The sequence below is a fragment of the Manis pentadactyla genome, chromosome 11 (genome assembly GCF_030020395.1).
Source record: "Manis pentadactyla isolate mManPen7 chromosome 11, mManPen7.hap1, whole genome shotgun sequence".
Classification (NCBI taxonomy): Eukaryota; Metazoa; Chordata; class Mammalia; order Pholidota; family Manidae; genus Manis; species Manis pentadactyla.
The window spans coordinates 2,406,450-2,434,279 of record NC_080029.1 but is presented as its reverse complement, the minus strand read 5'-3'; the positions used below and the strand labels follow the sequence as shown (position 1 = coordinate 2,434,279).

At 42.0% G+C, this 27,830-nt stretch overlaps 1 protein-coding gene across 14 annotated transcripts in view; it reads left to right on the top strand.

The window, feature by feature from the left end:
* The first annotated feature begins 20,593 nt into the window (after positions 1-20,593).
* The window catches only part of MARK3 (microtubule affinity regulating kinase 3), an 87,888-nt gene continuing 80,651 nt past the window's right edge, over positions 20,594-27,830 (top strand). For 3 of the 14 annotated variants that reach the window (XM_036882518.2, XM_036882516.2, XM_036882513.2), the window contains exon 1: positions 20,601-21,231. In XM_036882518.2, coding sequence (XP_036738413.1) covers positions 21,181-21,231 — 51 coding nt within the window. In that variant the 5' untranslated portion in view covers positions 20,601-21,180. Of the gene's footprint in view, positions 21,232-21,831; positions 22,358-27,830 lie in introns of those variants that run through there. The other 11 variants (XM_036882511.2, XM_036882509.2, XM_036882507.2 and 8 more) reach the window with 8 other exon arrangements.

Below are 27,830 nucleotides of genomic sequence, written 5' to 3'. Positions count from 1 at the left end.
AATAATTAAAATGGCAAAGATCAAGGACAAGGACAGAGTACTAAAGGCACCTAGAGAGAGAAAAAAGGTCACCTACAAAGGAAAACCCATAAGACTTCTCAACAGAAACCTTAAAGGCTAGAAGAGAATGGCATGATATATTTAATGCAATGAAACAGAAGGGCCTTGAACCAAGAAAACTGTATCCAGGACAATTATCATTTAAATATGAGGGAAGGATTAAACTATTCCCAGACAAGCAAAAGTTCAGGGAATTTGCCTCCCACAAACCACCTCTACAGGGTATTTTAGAGGGACTGCTCCAGATGGAAGCACTCCTAGGGCTAAATAGATGTCACCAGAGAAAATAAAATCACAGCAAAGAAAGCAGACCAACCAAATACTAACTAAAGGCAAAAAATAAAATCAACTACCCACAAAAGCAGTCAAAGGAAACACAAAAGAGCCCAGAATAAAACACCTAACATATAAAGAATGGAGGAAGAGGAATAAGAAGGGAGAGAAATAAAGAATCATCAGACTGTGTTTATAATAGCTCAATAAGCGAGATGAGTTAGACAGTAAGATAGTAAGGAAGCTAACCTTTTGGTAACCAGGAATCTAAAGCCTGCAATAGCAATAAGTACACATCTTTCAATAATCGCCCTAAATGTAAATGGACTGAATACACCAATCAAAAGACACAGAGTAACAGAATGGATTAAAAAGTAAGACCCATCTATATGCTGCTTACAAGAGACTCACCTCAAACCAAAAGACATGCACAGACTAAAAGTCAAGGGATGGAAAAAGATATTTCATGCAAACAACAGGGAGAAAAAAGCAGGTGTTGTAATATTAGTAACCGACAAAATAGACTTCAAAACAAAGAAAGTAACAAGAGATAAAGAAGGACATTACATAATGATAAAGGGTATCAGTCCAACAAGAGGATATAACCATTATAAACATATATGCACCCTATACGTTAGCAAAAACTATGTGAAACAAATACTAACATAATTATAGGAGGAAATAGAATGCATTGCATTCATTTTAGGAGACTTCAACACACCACTCACTCCAAAGGACAGATCCACCAGACAGAAAATAAGTAAGGACACAGAGGCACTAAACAACACACTAGAGCAGGTGGACCTAATAGACATCTTTAGAACTCTACACCCAAAGCAACAGGATACACATTCTTCTCAAGTGCACATGGAACATTCTCCTGAATAGACCACATATTAGGCCACAAAAAGAGCCTCCATAAATTCAAGAAGATTGAAATTCTACCAACCAATTCTCAGACCACAAAGGTATAAAACTAGAAATAAATTGTACAAAGAAAGCAAAAAGGCTCACAAACACATGGAGGCTTAACAACATGCTCCTAAATAATCAATGGATCAAGGATCAAATTAAAATAGAGATCAAGCAATATATGGAAACAAATGACAACAACAACACAAAGCCCCAACATCTGTGGGACCCAGCAAAAGCAGTTTTAAGAGGAAAGTATATAGCAATCCAGGCATATTTAAAGAAGGAATAACAATCCCAAATGAATAGTCTAAAGTCACAATTATCAAAATTTAAAAAAGAACAAATGAGACCTAAAGTCAGCAGAAGGAGGGACATAATAAAGATCAGAGAAGAAATAAATAAAATAGAGAAGAATAAAACAATAGAAAAAGATCACTGAAACCTAGAGCTGGTTCTTTGAGAAAATAAACAAAAGAGATAAGCCTCCAGCCAGACTTTTTAAGAAAAAAAGAGAATCAATACACATCAACAGAATTGGAAATGAGAAAGGAAAAATCACAATGGACCCCACAGAAATACAAAGAATTATTAGAGAATACTATGAAAACCTATATGCTAACAAGCTGGAAAACCTAGAAAAAATGGACAGCTTCCTAGAAAAATACAACCTCCCAAGACTGACCAAGGAAGAAACAGAAAATCTAAACAGACCAATTACCAGCAAGGAAATTGAAGTGGTAATCCAAAAACTACACAAGAACAAAACCCCTGGTCCAGATGGATCAACTGCGAAATTTTATCAGACATACAGAGAAGACAAAATTCCCATTCTCCTTAAAGTTTTCCAAAAAATAGAAGAAGAGGGAATACTTCCAAACTCATTCTATGAAGCCAGCATCACCCTAATACCAAAACCAGGCAAAGATCCCACCAAAAAAGAAAATTACAGACCAATATCCCTGATGAATATAGATGCAAAAATACTCAACAAAATATTACCAAACCGAATTCAAAAATACATCAAGAGGATCATACACCATGAACAAGTGGGATTCATCCCAGGGATGCAAGGGTGGTACAGCATTCGAAAATCCATCAACATCATTCACCACATAAACAAAATGAAGGAAAAAATCACATTATCATCTCCATAGACGCTGAAAAAGCATTAGACAAAATTCAACATCCATTCATGATAAAAACTCTCAACAAACTGGGCATAGAGGGCAAGTACCTCAACATAATAAAGGCCATATATGATAAACCCCCAGCCAACATCACACTGAACAGCAAGAAGCTCAAAGCTTTTCCTCTAAGATCGGGGACAAGACAGGGATGCCCACTCTCCCCACTGTTATTCAACATAGTACTGGAGGTCCTAGCCACAGCAATTACACAAAACAAAGAAATACAAGGAATTCAGATTGGTAAAGAAGAAGTCAAACTGTCATTATTTGCAGATGACATGATATTGTACATAAAATACCCTAAAGACTCCACTCCAAAACTACTAGAACTAATATTGGAATTCAGCAAAGTTGCTGGATACAAAATTAATACACAGAAATCTGTGGCTTTCCTATACACTAATAATGAACTAACAGAAAGAGAAATCAGGAAAACAATTCCATTCACAATTGCATCAAAAAGAATAAAATACCTAGGAATAAACCTAACCAAGGAAGTGAAAGACCTTTACCCTGAAAACTACAAGACACTCTTAAGAGAAATTAAAGACACTAACAAATGGAAACTCATCCCATGCTCTTGGCTAGGAAGAATTAATATTGTCAAAATGGCCATCCTGCCTAAAGCAATCTACAGATTCAATGCAATCTATATCAAGTTACCAACAGCATTCTTCAATGAACTGGAACAAATAGTTCAAAAATTCTTATGGAAACACCAAAGACCCCGAATAGCCAAAGCAATCCTGAGAAGGAAGAATAAAGTGGGAGGATCTCGCTCCCCAACTTCAAGCTCTACTACAAAGCCACAGTAATCAAGACAATTTGGTACTGGCTCAAGAACAGAGGCACAGACCAGTGGAACAGAATAGAGACTCCAGATATTAACCCAAACATATATGGTCAATTAATATACGATAAAGTAGCCATGGACATACAATGGGGAAATGACAGCCTCTTCAACAGTTGGTGTTGGCAAAACTGGACAGCTACATGTAAGAGAATGAAACTGGACCATTGTCTAACCCCATACACAAAAGTAAATTCAAAATGGACCAAAGACCTGAATGTAAGTCATGATACCATAAAACTCTTAGGAGAAAACATAGGCAAAACCTCTTGGACATAAACATGAGTGACTTCTTCATGAACATATCTCCCCAGGCAAGGGAAAAAAAAGCAAAAATGAACAAGTGGGACTATATCAAGCTGTAAAGCTTCTGTACAGAAATGGCCACCATCAATAAAACAAAAAGGCATCCTACAGTATGGGAGAATATATTCATAAATAATAGATCCGATAAAGGGTTGACATCCAAAATATATAAAGAGCTCACACACCTCAACAAACAAAATGCAAACGATCCAATTAAAAAATGGGCAGAGGAACTCATCCCACCAGTTCCTGGACTTGCCATGGGAATGAGGAAGGAGATATCTAAGCTGGCCTGTGCATACAGTAAAACAACAAATTTGACTGGATCTATACTGTTGGAACTCAACCAAGAATTTGGAGAAGTGCAAATTGTAGCGCTCCAAACTCTTACAACTACAGACTATTTACTGTTAAAAGAACATATGGCATGTGAACAGTCCCCAGGAATGGGTTGTTTTAATTTGTCTGATTTCTCTCAGACTGTTCAAGTTCAGTTGGACAATATCTACCATATCATAGATAAGTTTTCACAAATGCCTAAGGTGCCTTAATGGTTTTCTTGGTTTCACTGGAGATGGCTGGTAATTACAGGTATGCTTTGGTTATGTAACTATACTCCTATTATGTTAATGTGTGTGTGCAATTTAAGTAGTAGCTTAAAACCTATACATGCAGAAGTTACTCTACAAGAAGATATATCAAAGAAATAATCAATCTTCCCATGTTTTCTTCCGCCTGCTACTTCTATAGCTTTTCTTCTTCCTTCCTAATTACAACCCTTAAATAGAATTCGTGCCTCATATCAAATTTACCGAGTATCATAACTCCTCCAAGTGGTAAAGATACCTCAAGACAAATGCTGGGCATAGAAGCCACAGGGCATAAATATGCAAAGAAGTAAAAAGCTAACCTTTTCAAACAATAAGGCTTCCCTCTCACTTACCAACTTCACATTTCCTTGTATGGCCCCGGAAGATGACTGGTTAGCCAGAGACGGGTAAGATTCCTCAAGGGAGGAACAACCTAAGACAGGCACAGTCGCAGGGGGGCCATCAGGTGAGAAATTGGGGATCAACAGAGGTGAGGCTTAGAACCTCACCCCCCCTATTCTGAGAGAAATCTGCATACGTGGATGTTTTATTGCCCTGGTCTAGCTTGGATTAACACATAGTCTACAGGCACACACCTGATCATCTACATTTGCTCTCTTACAACACTAAACTATGTTTTCTACCTTTATCTTGTATCTACCTACCACTTCAGCATTTTATTAAAAATAATAATAATAAAGAGAGAAATGTGGTATCCACATATAAATCAAGTATAAAAACCAACTGAGTATTCATATTTGAACTGACTGTTTAGAGTTCATAATGCATGAGCAAAACCGAAAGTTTCTGTGATGACTGCCCTTGTACTGTTCACTATGTAACTTATTCACTATGTAAGAATTTGTTCTCCATGTAAGAACTTGTTCGTTATGCCTCAGAAGATTGGAGACTGACGAAAATTAGGCTTGGGGTGGATTAATGATTGTGCATTGAGCACTGACTCCCCTATACGGAATTTTATTGTCCTTAACAACCATTTGATCAATAAATATGAGAGATGCCCTCACAGAAAAAAAAAAAAAAAAAAAAGGACAGACTTCCAATGGTAAAATAAATTAGTAACCGGGATGTAATGTATAGCATAAGGAATATAGTCAAGATATTGTAACAGCCTGGTAGGGTGATAGCTGGAACCTAGAATTATGTATATAAATGTTCTACCACTGTGTTGTACACTTGAAACTAACGTAATGTAATACTGTGCGTCAACTACCCTTCAATAAAAAATAATTATTAAAAAAAAAAAAAATGGGCAGAGGAGCTGAACAGACAGTTCTCCAAAGAGGAAATTCAGATGGCCAACAGACACATGAAAAGATGCTCCACATTGCTAGTCATCAGAGAAATGCAAATTAAAACTACAATGAGATACCATCTCACACCAGTAAGGATCACCACCATCCAAAAGACAAACAACAACAAATGTTGGTGAGGTTGTGGAGAAAGGGGAACCCTCCTACACTGCTGGTGGGAATGTAAATTAGTTCAACAATTGTGGAAAGCAGTATGGAGGTTCCTCAAAAAGCTTAAAATAGAAATACCATTTGGCCCAGGAATTCCACTTCTAGGAATTTACCCTAAGAATGCAGCAGCCCAGTTTAGAAAAGACAGATGCACCCCTATGTTTATCGCAGCACTATTTACAATAGCCAAGAAATGGAAGAACCTAAGCGTCCATCAGTATATGAATGGATAAAGAGGAAGTGGTACCTATTCACAATGGAATATTATTCAGCCATAAGAAGAAAACAAATCCTACCATCTGCAACAACATGGATGGAGCTAGACGGTATTATGCTCAGTGAAATAAGCCAGGCGGAGAAAAACAAGTACCAAATAATTTCACTCATATGTGGCGTATAAGAACAAAGAAAAAACTGAAGGAACAAAACAGCAGCAGACTCACAGAACCCAAGAATGAACTAACAGTTACCAAAGGGAAAGGGACTAGGGAGGATGGGTGGGAAGGGAGGGATAAGGGGTGGGGAAGAAAGGGGGCATTATCATTAGCATGTATAATGGGGGGGGACGGGGAGGGCTGTGCAACACAGAAAAGACAAGTAGTTACTCTACAGTATCCTACTACGCTGATGGACAGTGACTGTAATGGGGTTTGTGGGGGGGACTTGGTGAAGGGGGAAGCCTAGTAAACATAATGTTCCTCGTGTAATTGTAGATTAATGATACAAAAAAAAAACCATTGTGGTTACTATATTCACCCGTATTATCAAGTCCCCCCAACACCCCATTGCAGTCACTGTCCATCAGCGTAGTAAGATGCCACAGTCACTACTTGTCTTCTCTGTGCTGCACTGCCTTCCCCATGACCACCCCCCCACACACACACCCCATGTGTGCCAATCATAATACTCCTCAGTCCCCGATAAGGTGTATTTTTCTAGGAACTTGTCCATATCATCTAAATTGTTTAATGTATTGTTAAAAATTTGTTCAGAATATCCTCTTACTGACATCTTAGTGTCTGAAGGATCTCTAGTGGTCTTTTTTTTTTTTAACTCTTGATAGTGTTATCTGTGCTGCTTTCTCCTTGATCAGTCTCACCTGAACTGAGACTTGCAGCTTTGTAGATTCTTTCTATGTTTGTTTCCTATTTCATTATTTTCTCCTTTTGTTTATTTCCTTTCTTACACTTTGTTTGGATTTAGTTTCCAAGCTTCTTGAGATGCTTACTTAGGTCATGGATTTTCAACCTTTCCTATTGTCTGAAAGAATCTATATAAAACTGGAGGAGTGTGTTCTTTGACAGTTTGGTAGAATTCACCTGTAAAACTGCTTGGGATTGCTTCTGTTTGTTTAACAGTACTGGAGCTCCTCATTTTCTGTTTCTTTTGGGGTAGTTGTGATGGTATAGTTTTCTAGGAATTAATTGGTTTTGTATAAGCTTTTGAAATTATTGATACAACTTTGGGGATAGTATTTCCTTATTTTCTTAATCTCTGTAAAATCTGTAGTAGTATCTTCCTTTATATTTTCTAATGCTTTACTCATTTTTTCTCTCCTTTATTCTTGGTTAGCCAGGCTAGGTTTTTGCATTTTTTACTAATTTTTTCAAAGAACTATTTCTTGGCTTTGTTGATCTCATTTTATCTTTGTTCTCTATTTCATTCATTTCTGCTTTTTATGATTTCCTTTTCACTCTCCTTGGGTGTACTATGTTCTCTTCTAACTACACTATTAACACATAGCTCATTAATTGCTAGTCCTTTCTCTTTTCTATAAGCATATAAGGCTATAATTTTCTCCCAAAATACTACTTTAGTTACATCCCACATGTTTTAATGTGTAAAATATTCATTATCATTCATTTCTACTTTTTTCTTCTTGATTTGTTTGGCCTGTAAGTTATCCATATGTATGCCTGTGTGTAGGTTTTGTTTTTAGGGGCTTTAGGAAGCTTGGGATTTATTGTTGTCTGTGTTTCTTTGCCTACCTTAGGTATAGCTTAACCAGCTTGTTTTAAGAAAATCTCCTTTGGGCTTCCCTGGCTAAGAGACCAGTTCCTGCTTATTAATATTCAAGCACATCAATTATTCATCCAAGCTTGGACACATTACACACCCCGAGTCATCCGTTCTTCTGCCCTCTTTATGAAAGGAGGCTTTGAGTCTGGTGGCCCCACGGCGAGGGTGTGTAGGTGGGACTCAGGGCTGACTCAGAGGCCGCCCTGGACAGCTCATGTCTGCGGTTGCACCCACCAGAACAGAATCTTGTTCTAACAACATGGTGGGCTCCTCACTGCCTTGCCGTGCACAGCTTTTGAGCTGTCTGTGTGCAGTCAGGATTTATCAAGAGCAAAGGCTAGACCTTTAACGGTTTTGCTCTTTCAATTCTGCCCTGTTTTAACCCTGAAATCAAATATACCAGCAGCAAATGTTTTCCAAATGCAATCACAGCAACCACTCTCCTTGCTGATGTGCGCTGCAGAATCACTGCAGCCAGCAGGTGGGGACACGGGAAGCCCACACTTTCTTGGTCACTTAGTCAATTCCAATTGATGACCTTGGACAAGTTAGTTAACACCACTAAGCCCAAGTGTAGCAGGCTGAATAATGGCCCCCCAGACATCAGGTCCTGCTCCCTGGAAACTGGGTTACATTATATGGCAAAGGTCTTGCAAATGTGATTATGTTAAGGACTTTGACATGGTGGATTATTCTGGGTTATCTGCATGGGCCCTGAATATATAATCACAAGTGTCCTTAAAAAGGAGAGGGAAGTTAGATGGATTACACAGAAGAAGAGATAACTGCACAACCAGAGATTGGAGTGATCATCCTCACATCAAGGACACTGGCAGCCACCAGAAGTTAGAACAGGCAAAGGACAGATATTCCCCTAAAGCCCCAAGACGGAGAGTGGCCCTGTCAACACCTTGATTTCCGTCTTCTGGGCTCCATAACTGTGAAAAAATAAACTTAGGTTGTTTTAAGCTGCACCATCTGTGGTCATTTGCTACAGCGGCCATAGGAAACTGATCTGCCCAGACCAGGAGACTGACACTGTGGAACACCGAGAAGCTGCTGTGGGCACCACGCAGCCCACAGAGCTGGTCCCTGGGGGCAAACCGGCAGTCCCTGCTCCATCCTTGGGAGCTGCTGGGGTTTTCTTCCATCCGGACCCAGATGATGCTCCTTCCCTGGACCAGACTGAGCCCTCCAAGCAGCCCAGGTCTGACAAGCCCCGCACGGCCTCTCAGGCGTCTTTCAAACCCTCGTCAGAGGTGCAGGACAGGCGGGCACCTCTCTGGCAGCCATGCTCCCAGCAAGTCCCCGACCCCGGCTCCACCGTGCTCAGCTGAGAAGTTAACCATGGGAGCACTCATCACTCCTCATCAATCACTCATAACTGGTTCCCATTTTCTCACTGCCCAATCGGGCCCTGGATCCTGAAGTCAGTACAAGCCCACTGGTGCCCAGGGCCAGCTCGTGCTGCGCAGTGAACTGGGCCAGGAGACTCACCTCGCTGGTGAGGCTAGACACTCTCTGGACCAGAGCCAACTCCAGGGCACAAAAGATGGAGTCGAGGGCTTACAGCCAAGACCTGGTGTCAGCATTTTCCTGCCAGAGGTACTCAGCAACTTCCCAGCCTTGAGGAGTATCCATCTTCTCATCTGTAAAATGGGATCTCATTCATTGCTGGAGAGGCCAGGAAGATGGAAGCCAGGCAAACCCGTGGGCCTTCTCATACAGCAGGCAGCTAAGGGGGATGAGGCTGCAGATGCCTGTAGCAGTGGGCGACCTGGGGTCTTTGGGGGCCCTGCTTGGGATATCAGGGATGGACAAGTCTGACCCCAGCAAAGACCAGAAAAGAAAGCCAAGGCTGGGGGGGCAGGTATGTGGAGCGGTGAGTCCCCTCTTTTAAAATACAGAGGAAGGCAGCAGTTTTGTGGCTGAGGGGAAGGGGTCTGTAGAGGGGAAGTATTCAGAGCAGGGAGGGACGGAAGATCCAGAAAGGGTCCAGGGAAGGTTTTTGGTGCAGGACAGGAAGGATATAGGTCTTCACTCCCACCGGGGCACCTTCTTTGAGACATGCAGGAAAAAAGGGAAGGGCGGACCTCCATGGCACCCACAGGTGTCTGTGGGGACCGGGTAAGGGCATGGTGTCCCAGGCCATGTGGCACTGGACAGGATGTGCTGGGTGGGGTCTGGGTGGGTCCTTGCTGTCTCTCTGACTCAATATCCTCTGGGGCATGCATGGCTCACCCTAGTTCTGTCCCTCCCTCTCCCACTACCCCAAGGGGCTCTGGCAACCACCAGTCTGTTCTCTGTTTATGAGTCTTTATTTTGTTTGTTCATTTGCTATGCTTTTTAGATTCCACATATAAGTCAAATCATATTGTACTTGTCTTTCTCTATCTGACTTATTTCATTTAATAAAATACCCTCTAGGTCCATGCATGTTGTTGCAAATGAAAAGATTTCACTCTTTTTATGGTTGAGTAATATTCCGCTGTGTATATGGATCACATCTTTTATCCATTTATCCATCAATGGACACTTAAGTTGCTTCCATATCTTTGTTAATTGTAAATAATGCTGCAGTAAGCATAGGGGTGCATATATCTGTTCAAATCAGTGACTTCGTTTTCTTTGGGTAGATTCCCAGAAGCAGAATTACTGTGTTGAATGGTATTTCTGTTTTTAGTTTTCTGCGGAACCTGCATACTGCTTTGCACAATGGCTGCACCAATTTACATTCCCACCAACAGTGCAAGTGCTCCCTTTTCTTCACATCCTCGGCAACACTTGTTGTTTCTTGTCAGTACTAGCCGTATGACTGGTGTGAGATAATAGCTCACTGTGGTTTTGGTTTGCATTTCCCTGACGATTAGTGATGTTCAACATCTTCTCATGTTCCCATTAGCCATCTGGATGTCTTCTTTGGAAAAATATCTATTCAGTTCCTCTGCCCATTTTTTAATTGAATTGTTTGTGTTTTTGGTGTTGAGTTGTATGAGTTCTTTATGTATTTCGGACATTGGCCCTTTGTTGGATATGTCATTTGCAAATATCTTCTCCCATTCAGTAAGTTGCCTTCTTTTTTGTTGATGGTTCGTTTGCTGAGCAGAAGCTTTTTAGTTTGATGTAGCCTCACTTGTTTATTTTTTTGTTTGTTTTTCTTTCCTGGGGAGACATATCCAGAAAATAATTACTAATGTCAAAGTTCAAAAGTTAACTATGTTTTCTTCTAGGACTTTTATGATACATTTAGGTTTTTAACCCATTTCAAGTTTATTTTTGTGTATGGTGTAAGACAGTGACTGATTTCATTCTTTTGCATGTAGCTCTTCAATTTTCTCAACACCATTTATTGAAGAGACTGTCTTCCCACCATTGTATATTTTTGTCCTATGTCGTAGATTAATTGATCATATAAATGTGGGTTTATTTCTGGGCCCTCTATTCTCTTCCATTGATCTATGTGTCTGTTTTTCTGCCAGTACCATACTGTTTTGATTACTATAGCTTTGTGGTATAACTTGACATGAGGGAGTATGATACCTCCAGCTTTGTTCTTCTTTCTCAACATTGCTTTGACTATTCAAGGTCTTTTGTGGTTTCATATAAATTTTAGGATTATTTACTCTAGTTCCATGAAAAATACCATTGGTATTTTGATAGGGATTGTATTGAATCTGTATATTGCTTTGGGTAGTATGGCCCTTTTAATGACATTAATTCTTCCTCTCCATGAACATAGAATATCTTCCCACTTATGTCATTTTCAATTTCTTTCACTAATGTCTTACAGTTTTCAGAGTACAGGTCTTTAGCCTCCTTGGTTAATTTTATTCCTAGGTATTTTATTCTCTCTGATGTAATTATAAATGGGATTGTTTACTTAAGATTCTGTTTCTGCTAGCTATTTGTATATAGAAGCACAACAGGTTTCTGTATATTGATTTCATATCCTGCAACTCTACTGAATTCATTTATTGTAAAAGTTTTTTGATGGATCTTTTGTATTTATTTATTTTTATTGAAGTATTGTTTATATACATTATATTGGTTTCACATATACAACACAGGGGTTCAACAGTTACCCATATTATTAGATCCTCACCCCCATTAGTGCAGTTACTTTCTGTCAACATAGGAAGATGTTACAGAATCATTGGCTATATTCTCCATGCTATACTATCATCCCCGTGATGAATTTATACTATGATGGAGACTTTTTGTGTCCCTTTATCCCTCTCCGCCTCCCACCCATCCATCCCATCCCCTACCCTATGGTAACCACCAAACCCTTTAAGTGTCTATGAGTGTACTGTTATTTTGTTCATTTTGTTTTGTTTTGTTTTTATATTCCATAAATAAGTGAAATCATATGATATTTGTCTTTCTCCACCTGTCTTATTTAATTTAGCATAATACCCTCTAGGTCCATCCATGTTGTTGCAAATGGCAGGATTTTTTTTTATGGCTGAATAATATCCCATTGTGTATATGTACCATCTCTTCTTTATCCATTCATCTATTGATGAACACTATTATTTCTTCTAATAAATTTTCCAACCCTTTCTTTCTCCTCCTCCTGGGACTCTTACAATGCAAATTTTAGTACCTTTGATGTCCCAGAGGCTCCTTAACTTATCCTCATTTCTTTTTATTCTTTTGTTTCTGCTGTTCAGCTTGAGTACTTTCCATTATTCGATCTTTCAAGTTGTTGATCCATTCCTCTGCATCCTCTAATCTGCTATTGATTCCCCCAAGTGTTTTTTTTTTCAGTTATTGTATTCTTTGATTTTCTTATAATATTTTCTCTTTGTTGAAGTCCTCCCTGAGTTCATCCATTATTCTTTTAATCAGTGGCATTACTTTGAATTCTTTTTCAGGTAGGTTGCTTAACTTTGTTTCATTTAGTTATTTTTCTGAAGTTTTATCTTCTGTCTTTTGGGGCACATTCCTCTGCCTCCTCATTTTATTTGACATTTTTTTGTGTGTGTATGTGTGGCACCGTGTCAAGCATGTTTTTTTTTTTTTTTGCTATCATTAATGTACAATTACCTGAACAACATTATGGTTACTAGACTCCCTCTATTGTCAAGTCCCCCCCACATACCCCATTGTAGTCACTGTTCATCAGCATAGTAAGATGCTATAGAATTACTACTTGTTTTATTTGACATTTTATGTTTGTTTCTATGAACTAGGTGAAAGGGGTACCTCTCTGAGTCTTGAAAGAATGGCCTTGTGTAGGAACATCCCATAGGTAGACTGTGCCTGGAAGTATTGGCTACCTGGCTGCAGGCCAGGTAAGCATAAGCCAGCAACACCCTGATGCCTGGGCTTCTGGAGTAAAGCCTGGAGAATCCCAGGTGGATGAAAGGTCAGGGCCAAGCTGGAAGGGTGGCTGGAGGATGTGGTCCAGGGGTCTCTGGGTGGGTGCTGGCCATGGGCAGCAGGGATGGAGGTGTCACAGGCAGGGGGAATTTGAGTGAACATATACTGGTGCTGCCTTGATGGGACTGCTGGATCTCTGGCAGGCATGTTTGAGCATGAGCAAGGGCTGGGAGGATGCCTCAGTTACGTACGGAACTACTGTGTGTGCCTAGACCCTGTTCCCATCAGTGCTGTCAATGTGTGGGAGTAACATAAACAATGGTGCTCACCAGGACCTCCAAGTCCAAAGAGAGTTCCTGTGTTCCCCCATGATCTGGTGGGGACTTTAGTTCTGAAAATGGGCTTCCTTCACTTATAGTGTAGTTGCCCTTTAAACTGCATGTTTTTTTCTGTGCCCAGGACCGTTGAACTGCACTCAGGTCCCTCATAATATTCCTCCCTACTGCAAAGCCCTCTTGGCTATTACTGTGTGTCCATCTCTCCTGCCATCATTCATGGGATCCTTCTGTCACTCCTTGTGCAGAAGGTGTTCACTCAGCCCTCAACGCTTCCTCAAGGGGAATTGCTCTGTATGTAGGTACAGATTCAGGGGAGGAGGTGGTGCAGTCTCTTTCTGTTTCGCCATCTTGGACATTCCCTCTCCTTGTTAGTTCCTTTTCTTTTTGACTTATGTTTGTTAACTATTTTATTTTATTTTTAAATAAGAATTGAGTAGACCTGTAATTCCCCTCCTAGATATGTACCCCAAAGAATTGAAAATAGATACTCACACAGTTACATGCATACACACGCTCACTACAGCACTGTTCACTGTGGCCAAAAAGTGGAAACAGCCCATATGTCCTCAGATGAATGGATGCATAAACACAATGTGGTCCATCTATACAATGGAATATCATTCATTCACAAAAAGGAATGAAATACTGATACATGATACAACATGGATGAACCTTGAAAACAGAAAGCTAAGTTAAAGGGGCAAGACTCAGAAGGTCATATATTGTCTGATTCCATTTATATGAAATGTTCAGAATAGGTAAATCCATAGACAGGACACAGATTGGTGGTTTCCAGAGGCCGGGGGAGGAGAGAATGGGAGAAACTGCAACAAATGGGGAGGAGAGGTGTTTGTTTGTGGTGACAGAAATGTTCTGAAACTAGATAGAGAGGAAGGTTGTACATTTCAAGTACTAAATGTCCCTGAATTATTCATTTTACAATGGCTAATTTTACATTATATGAATTTTCCTCAATGAACTATTTTTAAAAACTGAGTAGATAAAAAATAATATCTCAAGTATTTGTCAGGAATCATGATACACAAATGCTCCCCACACCTCTTCTTTCCCTCCTCATTTCCTCAAACCACTATACTAATTTTTGTGTTTATCCACTTGTTTTTTTCAATAATTTTGTCCCAAATGTTTGCATTTATACAACATGTTGTTTGGGTTTCTGAGTTTTCATTTCGGAGCTCTGCGTAAATGGAATCATGCTTTATATAGTCTATGAACTGTTTTTGTCACTCACTTTTATGTTACTGCTATTCCTTCACATTGCCATGTGTAGTCGTAATAAGTTGTTGTTTTTGTTATAAACCATTTCTTTGAGTGAATATGCCATATTCTTTATTCACCCTGATAATGGTCAAGGTTATTGTCAGTGTTTTTCTATAACAGAAGGCAATGCAATAATATTCTTATGCATGTCCTCTGGGCATGTGGTCTGGAGCTTCCTCAGGGTGAATATTGTAGATGGGATTGCTGGGTTGTGGGAGATACACAATTTCAGCTTTATTTGCTAATGCCAGATTGTTTCCCAAGGTGTCAATTTTGTTTTAGCCAAAGAATTTGATGTTTGTGTTGTATTCCATACTTTTCTACTCCTGCCTTTTAATTTTCACTCCCACCAGCAAGTGTCTAAGAGTTCCTTTTGTTCCACATCCTGAACAACATTTGGTTTTGTCAGATTTTCCTTTTTGCCAGTCTGGTGGCTGTTACACGGTAACTCGTGCTGGTCTTGGTTTGCAGGAACAGATTAGTTTAAGCATTTGTTCTCACATTTATTGCTGTTGTGAAGTGCATTTAGTGGGCTGTTTATCTTGTGAAATCGTAAATGCTCTTTACGTAGTATGAATATGAATCATTTATCAATTATATCTTCTCCCGGTTTGAGGTTTTTATTTTCACCTTATTGATAGTGTTTTTTAAAAAGAGATATTGCTATACGGTTGTGGGGAAGCTTTTTAAAACTGTATTAGATATCACTTTGCCCCTTTTAAATTTTGTACCATATGCATCTATTGCAAAAACAGTAAAATTTGAATTAAAACAAATGTTTAGTCTCTATCACCCTATCCTGATTACCTTATCACAGTTATGCCCTAAAATTATATTATCCATGAATTCCTTTATATGTGGCTTGGAATTGACACGAGTGAGAACTTCTGTTCTCAGCTATGTCCAGTGCTTAAAACACTGCTTCACACGGTGTCGGTGCTCAGCTAACCTTGTGGAAGGAACAAGAGAAGACAGAGAGGAGAGCCACTGAACATTAATGTGGCTTTTTAGGTGGGATCAATGGCTCCAAGGATGGGACAGGAACATAAGTAGTGGAGGAAATATTCTTTCTTCGAAAAGAGTTTAGATTTTATTGTTTCTGAAAGTTGTTACCTGTATTTGGGAGATGTGCTTTAGGTCAACCCTAAAACAATGGGCAGATATGGGCCTCCAAGAGGAGTCATGGGTTTTTACACCTGCTCATCCCTTCTCTTCCACATTCTTTTGTTACCCACGTGTCTTTGCAGCCAGGAGGCGATAGAGCCACCACACTAGGCTCTGAAGGCACTGCTTTCTGTCTATGGAGCTTGAGCGAGCCTATTGCCATTCCTGAGTCTCCATGTCCTTGTGTGCAAGATAGAGGCAATAATACAAACACTAACTCCTTATCCTGTATTGCAGAACCCCTTACCAAGCACTTTTGCATCTGTTACCTCCTATTATGAGCTTAATACCCAGTGAGATAGGTGAAATTTGATGAGGAAACCTGGGAGGAGTGATTCTCCAACTCCTGGTCCTATGTGGCTTAATAAGCTTTGACCTCTGTGTCCAGACTCCAAGTCCAGTGCTCATCCCAGGGAAGAACTGAAAAGTAGAGCTGCCTGGGAAAGCAGGTCCTTTCTCCTGTGAAAGGGTGAACTCTACACATGTGTGCTGGCTGCTCCCTGGGCATTATCTCCATGGATCCCCACAGAACCTGTGAGTGAAAGGCACCATCATTCCCATTTGATTAAGAAACTGAGCCTCAAAGACATGAAGTGATTTGCTCAAGATCCCACAGCATTTAGGGTCATAAAGTTCAAACTCCAGAGCCCTTACTTCTCTACCACCACTGTTGTCTCCATAGAACTTTGGGTACAGGTTCAAGCAGTGGGCTTCTCCAGCTCAGAGCAGAGTGGACAGAAGGACTGCCAGAGAGTTAAACTGTCAGGATCTAGTAATGACACCCAGCAGAAGGTCATGTACATTTACATCTAGGTCTAGGTCTACAATCTCTAGCAGATCAGAGAAAAGAACACTTCGATAGCGTGGGGCCATTAGGTGTAGGGGCAAATGGCCCTTCCCATCTCCTCCAAGGCCATCCCAATATTTCAGGGCCTTACGGGGACTGATAAAAAGGTACCTATGAACAATTGATAAAAGTTAATTTTTTAGAATAGTGTGTTTAGGAAGGAAACAGTCCATCCATAAATATCCTGAAAGGATGAAGTCCTGTGGAAGGGAAAAAGGCAGTCACTCACAGGTCTGTGCTGAGTTTCTGACTGGGCCCTCCATGAGCCAAGCCCAAGGAGGAAGCACAAGGCCTTCTGCCTATCCAGAACGAAAGGGACCCACTGCCATTAGACACTTGGTGGGCAGAGAGCAGCTTTGGAATCCAATCCTGGCTTTTCTCTTGGTCAGTGGACAAGTTGCAGCCCTGTTCTGAGCCCATGTGCGTTGATCCCTCTCACTGGGCTATTGGAAGTTAGTGATCTTACCATAGGTGCCAGGTACACGGCTGGTGCTCAAGAAATGTATATATCCTCAGGCAGGAAAAACCAAGGATTCTGGGAATGGGGGGTAGCTCACTAGGGGCTAGTCTGGGAAGGCCCCATGGAAGAAGCGAGCTGACAGGGCTGTGTAATAAGGATTCAGGTAGACAGGGAAGCCTTCCAGGCAGGGGAATGGCAGGAACAAAGTCCTGGACATGAGAATTCCTAAGGAGCCTGTTGGCCCATCACACAGGGTAGCAATGGTTGCATAAGGTAAAGGGACCAGAGTAGTAAATTAAAAGAATAGCAGCATGCCTTGTTCTGACCTCCTAAATGTTGGGGAGCAGCCTGGAGGGCAGAGCCTGAGATGGACTTGAGATTTCCTAGAGCCCCCAAGCACCTGTGGTCTACTTGGGGACACACTTGGCCCATCCCCTCCTTTCACCCTGCTTGCAGTAGTGGCCCCAAGGTGTCCCACAATCATCACACCCCTTCTCTTCTCAGTCTCTGTGGCTTTATTTTCAGTGTTCAGCAACCTGTCAGCTCCCTATTTCTCTCTCTCTCTCTCTCACACACACACTGAGGAATGGCTCGTGGGTCCCAGCAGTTCCCACACTCTCTTGCAGGAGGGTTGTGCTTCTCAGCACTGTGGTGTGTTGGCCGGCTGAAGCAGGCCTGTCCACTCTTGTTCAACTAGCCATGGTAGAGAGAACACAGGCCCGGAAGGCAGGAAAATCTGACCATTTGACATGATGGCATTGGTTAGGAATGTACTGGGCTGCAAGTAACAGACAATCCAGACTGTCATGGCTTCAGCAAATGGGTGGCTTATTTTTCTTGCAAGAGAAGTGGGGAGGACAGCAGTCTCAGGCTACTACACGTACTCAGAGATTCTTTCTTGCTGGTACTGGGGTGGAGTGGTGTTAAACAGAGCTCCCCACAATGTGCTCACTAGCTCACTAGCTGTGGAGCAAGGATCCGGGGCTTGGAAGAGCTGGGCCCCATTCTGGCTCTGCTCTAACAAGCTGTTTACCTCTTTGAGGCTCAGTTCCTCTTCTGTGCTCCAGCACCAAGGGTAGGACTAGATTACCTTCAGATTCTGATGTCCAGGATGACCTTGCCTTTTGACATGAAAGTATGCACTGCTTACACATATGCACAGCTTGGTGTTTTTAGGTATGTTTTTTCAGTTTAAGAAGACTGAGATAGAAACTATTTTAATATGAAGATAGGAAACAAGGAATATGAAAAGGATAGAAGGAGGCATTCCAAGAATGACTTCCAGCTCTTGCCCTTCCATTTCTTCCAGACCACAGAGCCACAGATGACAAAATTCATGGTCATGGAGGGAAATACAGAATGATTTGCCTCTTCATTTTTTTTCCATTTCTTTTATTTTCCCTTTCTCCTCCATTTCCTCCCCCTCCTCTTTCTTTTTTTGCATGTAATACACATACCTTGCCTCCCATTTCCAGCTCTTTATAGTACCATGGTGTCACCTGACATTAATGCAATGAAAAGTTCAAAGTGTTTCTTTAATTCTAGCCTTTATGAAACCAGAAGCATCCTGAGTTAAGTAGTGTCAGCTTCATTTCCTACCTTTGGGCATTCATTTGACTCATTATTTAAGGTATGGCTTTGATGAGAAAACCATGTAGGCAGAAATCTCACCCCCCAGCTATTTCTGTGGCCAATGTGGAATCTTCCAAATTGTCTAAACCATTTCTCTCAGCTCCCACCCAAGGCTGAAACCCTCTGGGTGTTTTCTTAGCTGATCTAGTTGACACTCCTGTCATCAGGATACCATGCTGTGTCCAAGCCTGGTCTGGCTTCTGTCTCTAATTCTCTTGACATTTACCCAAACTCACCATGACGTTCTTCATCTCTGTGCCCCTATACAGGCTGTCCTTCTTGGAATGCTTTTCCACCTATCCTCACCTGGTTAACTCTACTCATGCTTTTAGACTCAGCATAAACATCTCTCTCCCAGGGGCTTCCCTGACCCAATCCCCCAATTTGAGCTAAATGTCCCTGCTGAGGCTCCCACAATCTTGGGTTCACCCATATTTCAGTTGAACTGTATGAATCACATATTTATCTGATGAGAATTCTACCATCTCTGCCTGGACAAAGAGGCAGAAAGAGAATAGTTTTTATACAGGGCTGCCCTTGGCTGGGTGAGCACTTGCTTGAGAGGGTGAAATGGGAGCCCTTATTGCATCTTAGTCTTCACATATTTTTACGTTGGGAGCATCTGTCTTATCTGGGAATGATTCTGGTGTTTAAAGACATATATATCTCACAGAGCAGGAAGTGTCCCAGACATAGAAAGACAGGTCACATGCTGGGAAACAAAAGGGAAGAAAATAAAAATAGAAAAAGAAAAACAAGGCTTACCCACTACAAGGGCTTATCTGTTATGGGAGTCTTAGGATATGGATTCAAATCCCAGCTCTGCAACTAATCAACAACTTGGGTACTTTGGTCAAGTCACTGTAACCTGTTTAGATTTTAGATGGCAAGCTGTGTCGCCCATTTTATAGGATTACCTGAGGCTTAAATGTGGTAACAATGTTATGTACCCACAAGGTAGACTTAAATAACAGTTCCTGTTACTGCTGCCCATATCGCTCTCATTCCTCAGGACCCTGACCCAGTAGATTACATTCACGGCTGGTTAGGCTACCGGGAGGACCACGGGACACATGCAATGGGAAAGGAAGGCTTCCAGGGGAGGTAGCATTTCTAGTGTTCCAGTCTGCAAGCATCACTGCGCTGGGCCCCTGGGATGCTTCCAGCCCCTCAGCAGCTACACTCTGGCGTAGAAGAGCCTGGTTATTATAAATCCCCTATGTGCATTTAAAACTGAGCCCTGGGGGTTCTAGGGCTTTGCCTCAGCCCCACTCCCCGACCCCAAACCCCTTAAAGCTCTCTTCCTTCCCGATGGCATTAAACTGAGTCTGGATCCATGTCCCTCCTGACCGTGAGCTCCTAGCGGGCAGGGCGCGTCTGCTGCCTCCGCGAAGCCAAGCCTAGCCCCCGGCTGCCCAGAGCTGGAGGCAGGAACGGTGACTGAGTCCTCGATTCCTGGGCTGATGATGCGGAAGCCCGGCTCCTCTCCGCAGCTCCGGCCGTATAATTGCTGCAGTGGTTCTATTCGATGCCTCGCGGTCCCTGGGAGCGACCTCAGTTCTTGCGCAGTAAGTGCTCGATCAGCACTGGGCTCAGGCCGCCGCCCAGGGCCATTTTCCCACTGTTAGCGGGGTGTTCGCGTGCTCCAGGCGCTGACCGCTAACCCTCTTCTCCCGCAGACACCCGCCACTATATGTGGGCCTTGAGCGCCGCTGCCTCTGCGCGGGACACGGCCAAGTCGCCCCTAGCAACAGCAGAGGGGCCGACTTCCAGGAGCCGCGCTGATTGGCCGACCTCTGGGTAGCGGCGGAGCCGTCACTTCCGGCATCCGGAGGCAGCGGAGGAAGCCGAGGGGCGGCCATCTTGGGTCCGAGAGGCTCTGAGGTACCCGGAGCGGCGGCGCGGCCACTGGGTGGAGGCTGAGGCGGAAAACAAGCCGGAGGGATAGGAGCAGCCGGGCGCAGGCGCCGCCTCCGCAGCTCCCTCCATGGTCCGTGCCCGCAGCCCGCAGTGGCCTGTCTTGCACTTCACCTTCTCTACATCCTCGTCCTCTTCGGGAGCCGCCGGCTGCGCTGTGTGGAGGCCCCGGCGCTGAAATCCCTGGCGTGACGGGCGAGGGCGGCGGACCAGGCTAGGGGTCCGGGACCGGGGGGCACCCTGAGGCGCGGGCGCGCCGGCGGGCCGACCCGCAGCCCGCCGCCGCCGGCCCGGCCCCGCCACCGCTGCCCGCGGGGCTCCTCGGCGCGGCCGCCGGGGCCTGGGGAGCATGAGCCCCGGGACCCGCCGGGGGACGGCCCGGGCCCAGCCCGGGATCTAGACGGCCGTGGGGGAGGGGCGCCGCCCGCCGGCGGCCTCGCTCCAGAACCGCCGGGCACTCGAGGTCGCCGTCGCCGGCCCCAAGGGCCGCGCTGTTCTGTTTCACCTTCACGTTGAGCAAAAGTGAAGTAAAATGTCCACTCGGACCCCACTGCCAACGGTGAATGAACGAGACACTGAGAACGTAAGTAACCTGGGCGTTCTCGTTGATTTCCCGGGCCGGCTGTCCACCCGCTGCCTCCGGGAGCACGGCCGCAGCCTTTGCAGGGTGGGGGGCCGAGCCGGGAGCGCCCTGGAAATAGTGGGCAGGCCGTCGGCGCCGCGAGGCAGCTCGGGCGGACCGTTTCCTGGAGAAGGGGGCCCTCCCGCGGCTGGCGAAGGCCGGGAAGGGCCTCCGTGCCCCGCCACCGGTGCCCGAGAGGCTGCGGTGCGGCGCGGGGTAGCCGCGTGTGTCGGACCTCTTCCGCGCTTAGTGCTTATTTTAGGCAAACGTTTAAATCGGACAGGCAGTTCTTGGGACGCTGTCAGGTTGAAAACCTGTTTGTAGTGCTGATTAAAAGTAAGTGATTGGGGCGAGCGAACTGCCCTCCATGCCTCGTTCTTTAAATTGTCTGGAACCAAGCTTAGTTGACGGTCATTGAAACTAGGGCCCGAGGGACCTGCGGCCCCCTTAGAAGGCGCTCCAGTGCTGTCGGCAAGAGAACTTAGTGGAGTGTTAAGGAGTCGCTTCGTTTCCGCACCAACCTGTTTTGAAGGAGTTAAGCTTTTTTGAGAGGAAGATGTGAAGCTGCCCTGCCGCTCACCGCTTAGCTGAGGGATACCCGGTCTGGGCTCAGCTTTTCTCCTTCCTAAATTGAGCTCGCAGGTCCCTCACATCCTTCACTCACTCCATCTTGTGATCCTGTAAAAGGAACTTTTGATTTTGTTCATATAATCCTTCAGAAAAGGCCAGGAGCAGCATTTTGGGGGAATGACAACTTGTAGAAAGTCCCCAGGAGAAATGTTAACTCTGTCCAAGTGCTTTCTGAGTTCTTCTCCAGCACTGGAATCAGAACAGAACTGTTCACTGCAGCTGTGAGTTCATCTTTTGTAAAACACCTAACTAATAACTTGCAAAGAAACTTCACTGGCCTTTCATTATTAAATGTTATGAGGTAATTCCTGGCAAGAAAATGCCATCACTTAGGAAAAGCTTCCTTGCTCTGCCTGTTTTCATGCTTTCAGTAACGTCCTGAGACTTTGTGGCCTCTGGTGTCACGTGCCTTCACTTTAATCTTCAAAATACCACATGTTTGCTGGTTGACTATCAGGTGATTGGCTCTGTTTATATAAACCTTAGTCTAAAGCATCCCTGTGGTGCAATGTATGGCATTTAATGCTCCTTAATGTGGTAAGTAATACAGTTGTATATGTTCCTTTATCTGAGATGGATTATAAAATTACATAGAGTAATACACTATCATAGACTAGGTGAGTCAGTGAACTTATTTATTTATAGACATTTGAAGAACCCATTTCTGACTTGACTGTTTTCTTGTTCTTTGACTGCCCTGTAGAGTACAGCAGGCAAAAATGTGAGCATTATCTTTGATTATTGACTTTCATTCAGAGAAGCAAAGCCTTACATTGAACCAGAGCTAGAGCTCCAAACTTCCTAAGTCAACTGAAGCCAAAAGCGGTCATAGCAGATTTGTGATAATAAATGAAGGATTTACACCAAATGGGTCTTGACCATGTTCTCTGTTGAATTTGCTGAATTCTGATGTAATGTTTTTCTGTGTCTTCAGAAATCACTAAATTTTGTTTAAAAGCAATGTAGGGTATGGAGTGTGCCTTTATTCTCATGGAATGTGGTTAAGATTGATTTTTTGATTGTTAGAATTACAGGTTTGTAACATCATTGCATTAATTCACCCTACCCTGTTCCATTTTTAACTCTGGTATTTGCATGTTCTGGTAGTGTGTTTCACAGTGTACTGCCCATGTGCTAGTGTTACCTGTCTAGCATATACCATATTATTTACCTACGGTTACTGAACTGCTAAGTATTAGACTCTTGCCAGTTGAGTGGTGAAGGTATAAGAATGAATGGGGAGTTCAGTCTGTTGAGCAGCTCTTGTTAAAGTCAGGATTCATGAGATAAACAGTCACTCTTTTTAAGTGTATGGGTTGATGAATTTTGACAAATGGGTAGTCATGTAACTACCATCACTGTCAAGATAATAGAACATTAACATTGCCCGAAAAGGTCTCTTGTGACTCTTCACAGTCATTCCCTTCTCTCTTCCCCCAGCCCCTGGCAACCACTGATCTGTTATCTTTCCCTGTAGTTTAGCCTTTTACAGAATGTTAATATAAATGGAAGCAAAGAGTATATATATTCTTGGATCTGTCATCTTTCACTTAGCATAATACTTTTGAGATTTATTCATGTTTGTGTGTGTATCAGTAGTTCATTCCTTTTCACTGCTGAATAGTAAGTTCATTGTTTGTACCAATTTCTTTAATTCACCAGTTGGTGATCAATTAAATTAAGTTTTGGGTTTTTTTTATTGAGGTATCATTGATATACAATCTTATGAAGGTTTCACATGAGAAACATTATGGTTGCAACATTCACCCATATTATCGAGTCCCCTACACACACCCCATTACAGTCACTGTCCATCAGCATAGTAAAGATGCTGTAGTCATTACTTGTCTTTGTGCTATACTGCCTTCCCCATGACCTACCTATATTATGTGTGCTAATTATAATGCCCCTTAATCCCATTCTCCCTCTCTCCCCACCCAGCCTCCCCAATCACTTCCTTTTGGTAACCTCTAGTCTCTTGGAGTCTGTGACTCTGCTGCTGTTTTGTTCCTTCAGTTTTGCTTCATTGTTATACTTCACAAATGAGTGAAATCATTTGGAACTTGTCTTTCTCCACCTGCCTTATTTCACTGAGCATAATACCCTCTAGCTCCATCCATGTTGTTGCAAATGGTAGGATTTGTTTTCTTCTTATGGCTGAATAATATTCCATTGTGTATATGTACCACATCTTCTTTATCCATTTATATACTGATGGACACTCAGGTTGCTTCCATTTCTTGGCTATTGTAAATAGTGTTGTGATAAACATAGGGGTGCATCTGTCTTTTTCAAACTGGGCTGCTGCATTCTTAGAGTAAATTCCTAGAAGTGGAATTCCTGGGTCAAGTGGTATTTCTATTTTGAGTTTTTTGAGGAACCTCCAAACTGCTTTCCACAATGGTTGAACTAATTTACATTCCCACCAGCAGTGTAGGAGGGTTCCCCTTTCTCCACATCCTCACCAGCATTTGTTGTTGTTTGTCTTTTGGATGTTGGCCATCCTAACTGGTGTGAGGTGATATCTCATTGTGGTTTTAATTTGCATTTCTCTGATGATTAGTGATGTGGAGTATCTTTTCGTGTGCCTGTTGGCCATCTGAATTTCTTCTTTGGAGAATTGTCTGTTCAGTTCCTCTGCCCATTTTTTAATTGGATTATTTACTTTTTGTTTGTTGAGACGTGTGAGCTCTTTATATATTTTGGATGTCAACCCCTTATCGGATATGTCATGAATATATTCTCCCATACTGTAGGATGCCTTCTTGTTCTACAGTGTCCTTTGCTGTACAAAAGCTTTTTAGTTTGATATAGTCTCACTTGTTCATTAATGCTTTTGTTTCCCTTGCCTAGGGAGATATCTTCATGAAAAAGTTGCTCATGTTTATATTCAAGAGAGTTTTGCCTATGTTTTCTTCTTAAGAGTTTTATGGTTTCATGACTTACATTCAGGTCTTTGATCCATTTTGAGTTTACTTCTGTGTATGAGGTTAGACAATAACCCAGTTTCATTCTCTTGCATGTAGCTGTCCAGTTTTGCCAACACCAGTTGTTGATGAGGCTGTCATTTTCCCATTGTATATCCATGGCTCCTTTACCATATATTAATTGACCACATATGCTTGGATTAATATCTGGACTCTCTATTCTGTTCCATTGGTCTATGGGTCTGTTCTTTTGCCGATACCAAATTGTCTTGATTGCTGTCGCTTTGTAGTAGAGCTTGAAGTTGGGAGCATAATCCCCCCTACTTTATTCTTCCTTTTCAGGATTGCTTTGGCTATTTGGGGTCTTTTGTGGTTCCACATGAATTTTAGAACTATTTGTTCCAGTTCGTTGAAAAATGCTGTTGGTATTTTGATAGGGATTGTGTTGAATCTGTAGATTGCTTTGGGCAGGATGGCCATTTTGATAATATTAATTCTTCTTACCCAAGAGCATGGGATGAATTTCCATTTATTAGTGTCCTCTTTAATTTCTCTCTTGTAGTTTTCAGGGTATAGGTCTTTCACTTCCATTGTTAGGTTTATTCCTAGGTATTTTATTCTTTTTTATGCAATTGTGAATGGAATTGTCTTCCTGATTTCTCTTTCTGCTAGGTCATTGTTAGTGTATTGGAATGCAACAGATTTCTGTGTATTAATTTTGTATCCTGCAACTTTGCTGAATTCAGATATTAGTTCTAGTAGTTTTGGAGTGGATTCTTTAGGGTTTTTTATGTACAGTATCATGTCATCTGCAAACAGTGACAGTTTGACTTCTTCCATACCAATCTGGATGCCTTTTATTTCTTACTGCTGTCTGATTGCTGTGGCTAGGCCCTCCAGTACTATGTTGAATAAAAGCGAGGAGAGTGGGCATCCCTGTCTTGTTCCTGATCTTAGAGGAAAAGCTTCAGCTTTTCACAGTTAAGTATGATCTTTGCTGTAGGTTTGTCATATATGGCATTTATTATGTTGAGGTACCTGCCCTCTATACCCATTTTGTTGAGAGTTTTTATCATGAATGGATGTTGAATTTTGTCGAGTGCTTTTTCAGCACCTATGTTGATGATCATGTGGTTTTGTCCTTTTTGTTTATGTGGTGGATGATGTTCATGGATTTTCCAATATTGTACCATCTGTGCATCCCTGAGATGAATCCCACTTGTTCATGGTACATGATCCTCTTGATGTATTTTTGAATTCGGTTTGCTAGTATGTTGTTGAGTATTTTTGCATCTATGTTCATCAGGGATATTGGTCTGTAGTTTTCTTTTTTTGTGGTGTCTTTGCCTGGTTTTGGTATTAGAGTGATGCTGGCTTCATAGAATGAGTTTAGAAGTATCCTCTCCTCTTCTATTTTTTGGAAAACTTTAAGGAGAATGGGTATTATGTCTTCTCTAAATGTCTGATAAAATTCGGCGGTGAATCCATCTAGTCCGGGAGTTTTGTTCTTGGTAGTTTTTTGATTACCAATTCAATTTAATTGCTGGTAATGGTCTGTTTATATATTCTGTTTCTTCCTTGGTCAGTCTTGGAAGGTTGTATTTTTCTAGAAAGTTGTCCATTTCTTCTAGCTTATCCAGTTTGTTAGCATATAATTTTTCATAGTATTGTTCAATAATTTTTTATATTTCTGTGGTGTCTGTTGTGATTTTTCCCTTCTCACTTCTGATACTGTTTATGTGTGTAGATTCTCTTTTTCTCTTAATAAGTCTGGCGAGGGGTTTATCTATTTTGTTAATTTTCTCAACGAACCAGCTCTTGGTTTCATTAATTTTTTGTATTGTTTTATTCTTCTCAATTTTATTTATTTTCACTCTGATCTTTATTATGTCCCTCCTTCTACTAACTTTGGGCCTCATTTGTTCTCCTCTTTCCTGTTTCAGTAGTTGTGAATTTAGACTTTTCATTTGGGATTGTTCTTTCTTCTTTAAATATGCCTGGATTGCAATATACCTTCCTCTTAGAAGTGCCTTCACTGTATCCCACAGAAGTTGGGGCATTGCACTGTTGTTTTCATTTGTCTCCATGTATTTCTTGATCTCTGTTTTAATTTGGTCATTGGTCATTGATTATTTAGGAACATGTTAAGCCTCCATGTGTTTGTAAGCCTTTTTGTTTTCTTTGTACAGTTTATTTCTAGTTTCATACTTTTGTGATCTTAGAAGTTGGTTGGTACAATTTCAGTCTTTTTGAATTTGCTTAGACTCTTTTTGTGGCCTAGTATGTGATCTATTCTGGAAAATGTTCCATGTGCACTTGAGAAGAATGTGTATCCTACTGCTTTTGGGTGTAGAGTTCTGTAAATGTCTGTTAGGTCCATCTGTTCTAATGTGTTGTTCAGTGCCTCTGTCTCCTTACTTAATTTCTGTCTGGTTGATCTGTCCCTTTAGAGTGAGTGTTGAAGTCTCCTAAAATGAATGCATTGCATTCTGTTTCCTCCTTTAATTCTGTTAGTATCTGTCACATATGTAGGTGCTCCTGTGTTGGGTGCACAGATATTTATAATGGTTATGTCCTCTTGTTGGACTATTCCTTTATCATTATGTAATGTCCTTCTTTGTCTCTTATTACTGTCTTTGTTTTGAAGTCTATTTTATCTGATTACAAGTACTGCAACATCTGCTTTTTTTCTCCCTATTGTTTGCATGAAATATCTTTTTCCATCCCTTCACTTTTAGTCTGTGTATGTCTTTGGATTTGAGGTGAGTCTCTTGTAGGCAGCATATAGATGGATCTTGCTTTTTTATCCATTCTATAACTTGGTCTTTTGATTGGTGCATTCAGTCCATTTGCATTTAGGATGATTACTGATATATGTGTACTTATTGGCATTGCAGGCTTTTGATTCGTGGTTACCAAAAGTTCAAGGGCAGCTTCTTTATTATCTAGCAGTCTACCTTTACTAACTTATTATGCTATTGTAAACACAGTCAGATGATTCTT